Here is a 7,293-nt window from a genome sequence, read left to right as displayed (position 1 = left end):
TCTCTTCTTCTCTTTCTCTCTCTTCTCTCTCTCTCTTCTCTCTCTCTCTCCCTCTCCCTCTCTCTCTCTCTCTCTCTCTCTCTTTCTCTCTCTCTCTCTCGCTCGTATATATTAAATAATATACCGTTTGGCCGGACAAAACGATTATTTATCGAGGCAAAAACGTCTCTGAAATCTGTATATATTTGAGTGAAATTATGAAGCCGTATTTCCGTGGAAAACATGCTTGCGGGTTTTTTACTCGTAGTAGGAGCATTTACCACTATACTAGCACCCTTGGGCTTCAACTCTTCACGTGATTTCCAAGTTCTTTTAGTAGTGTAGACGCACTCCTAACCTCCAATTATGCGGAATCTCATCGACAGCTCGAAGTAAGCGTTAATCTTTCTTTTATCAAGAGTGTAAACGGTGTGTAATGCATTTTGGGCCCTGTTACAATTCTTCGCAAGTCGTAGATTTCTTATTCGCTGCGTAACTTTTGTCCGAATTCCGAATGGGTCTTTCAACGACCGTGGTCGGACGCGGTGAAGTTAATACACGCTACATTTCCAGATATATATATAGTATATATATATATATTATATATTATAATATAAGAGCAGAGATGAGCAGAGAGAGGAGACGAGAGGAGAGAGAGAGAGGATTAGAGGAGAAAGACGGAGAGCGGAGAGCGAGAGACAAGAGTGGGAGAGGAGAGAGAGGCGGCGAGGAAGAGAGAGCGCGACGCGAGAGCGGGAGGGGGAGAGAGCGAGAGAGAGAGAGAGAGAGCGGGAGGGGGAGAGAGCGAGAGAGAGAGAGCGGATGAGCGGGGGGTGGGGAGGGAGAAACGGAGACGGGGAATGAGAGAGAGATGCATAGCCCTTCGTCTGTTATCTAATAAGGTGTATGAACCGCGTGACGATATTCATTTTACCGGCTGTTGAACAGTTATGGCTCCCGCACTCCGACTAGCAGTTATTCTAAGTTGATTTGGCAGACCACTGAAACTACTGATGATCGCATTAGGATGTTGTAACGATATTAGTGGCAGATTACGTCTGGGATGAGCACGTGTATATGCTCGCACGCACGGATAAATATTAACTAGTCTACGGGCAATGATACGAGCCTATCGCTTGTTCTGGTCAGACTACAAAGCAATATCAATGCGATTAAATACATCTTAGCCAAGCGTTCGATAATGAGTAAAGAGTTACTACATAATATCGTATGTTATTAAGTATTAATGTTTTGGTTCTTCCATCCCATGCTTCTCTCTCTCTCTCTCACACACACACACACACACACACACACACACACACTCTCTCTCTCTCTCTCTCGCTCTCTCTCTCGCTCTCTCTTTCTCTCTCTCTCTCTCTCTCGCTCTCTCTTTCTCTCTCTCTCGCGTTCTATCTATGTACGATCGATGGGTAGCTCTTATACCTCAATCGAATTTTCTCACATCTGTCCATTACTATGACACATCTCTATAGGTGTTGTGGTATGGTCAGCTCTACTCATGCCGTTGTTAGAATAAGATGTGCCAGTGTTTACTCTACCTATATGTAAGTGTTTTCACTACGTATGTGCGTGTTTACAAGGTACACGAAAACACGGCGCTAATTTAATAAAATCTAATGAGTTTATGTAAAGTAATGAAGATAATTCTAAATTTTCATGCTAATAATTAAAATGTATGGCTGCATGAGACTGACTACACAAGTCGCTGTGACAGTCGACAAACGCACGGGTACGTGCGACCTGGAATCAGTATATGCGCTTCCGAGTCTTTTTAGTCGTTTGATAAAAAGCTGAACGTGAGCGATGAAAAATGTAGCGCAGCAAATCCAATTTGTACGTAATTATAATTTTTCCTTTCGGCTGTGCTGTATATTTATTGAGCCGTGACGGCATTAATGTCAACAAACCCCATGGCGTGTTTCGCGAAATTTATTGTTTAAAATCCGCTATTGCTAATGCGCTCGAATTTTGTCCGCGTTGGCTGCAGCGTAGTTAATTACTAGTACACACTGGTGGGTGGAAAATAAGCTAGCATAGAGATCTACACAATGAGGCGATTCTTTCGCTGAGCGAGTCATTTTTCTGTTGGGTTTCAGGTATTTTATTTACACGTCCGTTTATCCCGAATGCGAAATGTGGCAAGCGAGACTGCGTATACATTGCTAGTAGGTTGCCTTCGTCCCACACGCGCGCGCGAGGGTGTGTGTATGTGAACGGCGCATCTGTGCATCTGTGGAACCACCGATACTACACGCGAAAGAATACATAACGAACGGTCGACAACATCTTTATGATTGTCGACGTTGTGCACGGATGACATACACACACGACCGACGTCATTCGATGACAACTCTGTCGCATGTGCTGCTGCTGGTCTAGCCTGTGCTGTGCGCGGAGGTGCGGGCAACGGGACCCGATGCCTAGCTCAGGTGCCCCGCTACCGAACACCACCCTGCAGATGGCGCCGTGCCCCCAACCCGCACGCCCTCTCGTGACGAACACGTCCGACCCGCTAATGCAGGCGATCAAACAGGAGCAGACGCGCGAGTTACCACAGATGGCGTCTGCGAAGTCGGCAAAGCTGCCTCGCAACTACAGCACGTCCATGCTGCGCATTCCCCATCAGCGCATCAGCTTTTGGCAGCGTCTCACGTAAGTGTAAGACGTAAGTGTAAGTGTAAGTGCAGCGCCTCACGTAAGTGTAAGACGTAAGTGTAAGTGTAAGTGCAGCGCCTCACGTAAGTGTAAGACGTAAGTGTAAGTGTAAGTGCAGCGCCTCACGTAAGTGTAAGACGTAAGTGTAAGTGTAAGTGCAGCGCCTCACGTAAGTGTAAGACGTAAGTGTAAGTGCAGCGCCTCACGGTCGGGAGAGACGCGCGGTGGTGCGCCGTTCATTAGGCGGGCAGTTGTTTAATGAGGGCTTCGTGGGCGTGGTGGTGAACAAGCTACGAGTGGAGTATCGCATTAGATGCGCGGACGTATTCCCAGATAAACTCATGTCTGTTTATCATGGCCACGTCATCCTATCTTGGAATAAAGCCCTGGAGAGTGAAACGTGGGGGGAAAGATGAACACATGATGGCGTCGCAGTGCAGTTCCAATTTACGGTTTAATTACTGCGCTTAGACGATAAAAAAAAACTGGTCGTCATTCATGCGTTTCTTTTTAACCTTAATTTTTATGACAGTAAGGTATATATGCATGTAAATAAAGCGAGATCGTTTGTATACACGTTTCCATAGAAACGACGTTATTTCTAAAGGTATTTCCGCTACACTAGAGAGTGCCACTGCAGACTCGGTGTTGTTTACAAATTACAAGTTGGGGAATTGGAATTGGTGTTACTGTTTTATCTGGCGTTCATGTGACTCATTTCGTGGTTTAAGATCCTTCTATTGTTTATGGATAATTGTGACCATGGAGAATGTTATTTGAAGGACAGAATAAGGCAATATAATCAGTGTTTTGTGTTTTATATGGTCCCATAGGCATAGGCATAGGTACGACATACGACACAGGCACTCGATCGGAACGTTTCAATAATAAAATGATGGTAAATAAACACGAAATGTATTTTCTACCAGATTGCCATACCATGTTTATGTATTCTCTATCGACAAATAATTCCACGTAAATTATATGCCGTTCAAATGTTATTTTGCAACACGCAATCTCACAGCGTGCACGCCACTGTGCACAAACAACAGAAATGTACATGTACAGTAGAGTACGTACATACAGTATAGGCACGGACGTTTTTAGCCCGAGCCTAATTAGGCCCGCGCCAAATTTGGCTCGAGCCGAGCGTTCACACGGACGGTTTTTCGGGGCCGTACCGAGTTAGCACGAGCCAAATTGGTCCCATTGAAAACGTCTGACCAGGCCCGAGCCAAATTTTAGCACCAGCTAAATCGGTAGAGCGGTAGATGCCGCGAGTTTCGAACGTGTACTTCGACGAAATAAAGTCCAAAACAGTATAAAAATTCGAAAAATTTGATCAGGATGCATGTTTTCAAGATTGAAAGGTTGAACTTGGAACGGAAGTAAACACTGAATCGTACACAACGCCATCTCGCTACATACTGCCACAGTATCTGTGCGATATTTGTGCAATAAAATTTATTTGAATTTGAATTTGAATTTGACAGACAGTATTTACTTGCGTACGTGCATAGATACTACTCCAAGGGTAGTATCTATGGTACGTGTGAACGCTCCGACTCAAACCGGCCCGAGCCAAATTTAGCCTGAGCCAAATTTAGCCCATTTAGCTCGAGCCAAACCATTACCGTGTGAACGCGGTAACTAAAAGTGTATAACTACTACACTAGCTGTCCTAGCTATTCTCTATATTTTTGTTGTTTGTGCACAGTACTTATGTGGCTTTAATTGCGTGCAGTGAAATTGTGTGTTGCAAAGGAGCATTTGAACGGCATGCATGCACAGAAAATTATTACTAATAATAGGCGAAAGAGAGTAGAGAAACATTAAGACTTTCGTAGTAAATACATTTCGTATTTATTTACCATAATTTTATTATTGAAATGTTCAAAATGCCTGTGAACGTACTTGTTATACGTGAGTTCTAAGACTTCACAAACGCACTTCTTTCCGGTTATTTTGAATACATTTGTAGTATATCCAGGCCGCCAGAATTTGATATGTGTCCCCCCTCTCTGCCTCTCCCCATTTCCTGCCAAGCAATATCATTCTGTGTGTGGCTGAAAGGGTATATGTCCCCCAGGGTCCTGACGGAACGTACCCTGGGTACGGTCCGGTACCGGAACGTACCCTGGTACTATCTAATATGCCGGACCGTACCTCGCCTACTCCACTAACGAGTCTAGGGAGTCGCCTACGCCTACTCCCTAACCCTAACCCTAACCCTAACCCTAACCATACCAAATAGTTACCAGGGTACGTTCCGGCAGTACCCTGGGGGACATAGACCCTATGAGCCTGTGTGTGTATGGTTCGATGATAAATCGATTATACAAACAGGCACTGCACATTTCATCCGTCTCATAACGCAAGTCATTGTGAGTATGCAGCTCACATTCCCTCAATGTTGGCCATAGACAAGACACATATGGTTAGCAAAGAAGAAGGCAGAATAAGAAACGTTCAGTAGACAGTGAGGAATGACTGATGGAAAATGAAAGTTTTTTATGTGCTTGAGAGATTGGAAGGAATTTTATTATCCGAAAATAATATAAATTGAGCACTCATAAAACCAGAAATCACCTTCTACTTAAACCACGTCATTTTAGCAGTCAGTTTAATACTAGTAATAAATCTAAGCTTATGGACATTTGTACGTATTACCCGAACACTGTATAAAAACGAATAAAGAGACATGATGACAGGAATTTTCATGAAGCTTATTGGGAAGGAATTTAATCATTGCTCATGAAAGTGGTGCACCCATTTTTATGATATTCCAAATAATAAACCCCTACAGTCTTCACATGCATATTCGCAATGTAAAGCATATCACGTGTTTATACAAGGGCGTCAAACTGTGCTTAATGCTCACCCTCTCCTGTTGGTTGATGAATATATATCTGTCTTACATCTCTTTTACACTGAAGAGGAGAGGCATAAATGTTTCTCTCATGCACTCTTCGAAAATTGTCATGCTATCGGTAACAAAGTTTATGCTTATATATCATTTGAAATGGGCTAAAGGTTTAAAGGGTTTATTTTAAAATTAAATGTAAATTGGAAAAGATTGATTAGCATGAAATGGCATCATAATTTTTATGTATTTCCTATGTGCATACACACATTACATAATTCATAGTTTCAGGTGGTTGTACACTTGTATTTGTATTATATAAATATAGCTATCTGGTAGTATATTGTAATGTACTTTACATACACTGTTTTAATTACGACAGGAATCACAGAACAGCAAATCAGTAATTATAACCTTAATTTGGTATCCGTCAATTTGCTAAGTGTTTGTTATTGAAACTGCATATTTATCTTGCCATTATCAGGAGCAAGAGGTTTTTATTCAAGCTTAACCTTATTATCTTTTATAAATTCATAAATCCATTTAAAAATACTTTGCATAATTATTAAACAGCCAATGCATTAATTATTAGACATTCAATTATTTACATCTGAATACATTTTACAACCTATATATAGATATGCAAGTGACATATTGATGCTAAATATAGAAAAAAAATTCAGATAAATTTGATCTAATTGTTGTTCTATAATGCCATATCTTTCTCATATATAAAAATGTGTTTTTTGGTAGACAGGTAAGTGGTTATCTCAGTGAGAAAGAAAGACTGAATGTAAATTACTACTGTAAGTGTACATTTATAATAATTGTGCTTTTTTGGAATATTTTGGCAGGACACATACTATGTGCTTTTCTGTAAACATAAAAACGTATTCAAAACATGCTGAATGTAACGAGAAGAATAGGAAAACGCACGATGCGTGAGATGACCGTAAATTTGGAACGTTGTTCTTTCAGACATGGAGATGACTTGATTGTGACACCGTTTGCTCAGATCCTTGCGAGCCTAAGGAGCGTTCGAAACAACTATGTTGTGCTCGCCAACCTTCCACCACAGAAGTAAGTTTTCATTCTACTCACAGTAGTAGTGCAGTAACGTCTTTGTCATCGCGAACACATGTATACCTCGTGCTATTAGTCTGTAGCAGCTATTAATGCATGTGTGAGGGGTAGGAGGTAAGAGCAAGGGGTAGGAGGTAATACTGCGGGATAGGTGATGGGACTGGGGGTGGGAGGTGATACTGAAGCGTGGGAGATGCGACTGAGGGGGTAGGAGATGCGACTGAGGTGTTGGAGATCAGACTGAGGGGTAGGAGATCAGACTGAGGGGTAGGAGGTGCGACTGAGGGCTAGGAGATCAGACTGAGGGGTAGGAGATGCGACTGAGGGCTAGGAGATGCGACTGAGGGGTAGGAGATGGGACTGAGGGCTAGGAGATGGGACTGAGGGGTAGGAGATGAGACCGGGAGGTTGGAGATTAGACTGAGGGGTAGGAGATGCGACTGAGGGCTAGAAGATCAGACTGAGGGGTAGGAGATGCGACTGAGGAGTATGAGATAAGACTGAGGCGTGGGAGATGCGACTGAGGGGTAGGAGATGAGACTGGGGGGTAGAAGATGCGACTGAGGGGTAGGAGATGAGACTGGGGTAGAAGATGCGACTGAGGGGTAGGAGATCAGACTGAGGGGTAGGAGATGCGACTGAGGGTGTCGAGATGAGACTGGGGTAGAAGATGCGACTGAGGGGTAGGAGAT

The 7,293-nt window shown here is 43.1% G+C and overlaps 1 protein-coding gene across 1 annotated transcript in view; it reads left to right on the top strand.

Moving 5' to 3' along the window:
• LOC106820861 (cAMP-specific 3',5'-cyclic phosphodiesterase, isoforms N/G-like) overlaps positions 1 to 7,293 on the top strand; it is a 101,523-nt gene that overhangs the window by 74,848 nt on the left and 19,382 nt on the right. The window contains exon 4 of the mRNA XM_014825454.1: positions 6,497 to 6,598. Within this exon, the coding sequence (XP_014680940.1) occupies positions 6,497 to 6,598 (102 nt within the window). The remainder of the gene's footprint in view (positions 1 to 6,496; positions 6,599 to 7,293) is intronic.

The sequence above is a fragment of the Priapulus caudatus genome, unplaced genomic scaffold, assembly GCF_000485595.1.
Source record: "Priapulus caudatus unplaced genomic scaffold, Priapulus_caudatus-5.0.1 Scaffold50, whole genome shotgun sequence".
In the NCBI taxonomy this organism is placed as follows: Eukaryota; Metazoa; Priapulida; class Priapulimorpha; order Priapulimorphida; family Priapulidae; genus Priapulus; species Priapulus caudatus.
This window is presented reverse-complemented; position numbering and strand designations above follow the sequence as displayed.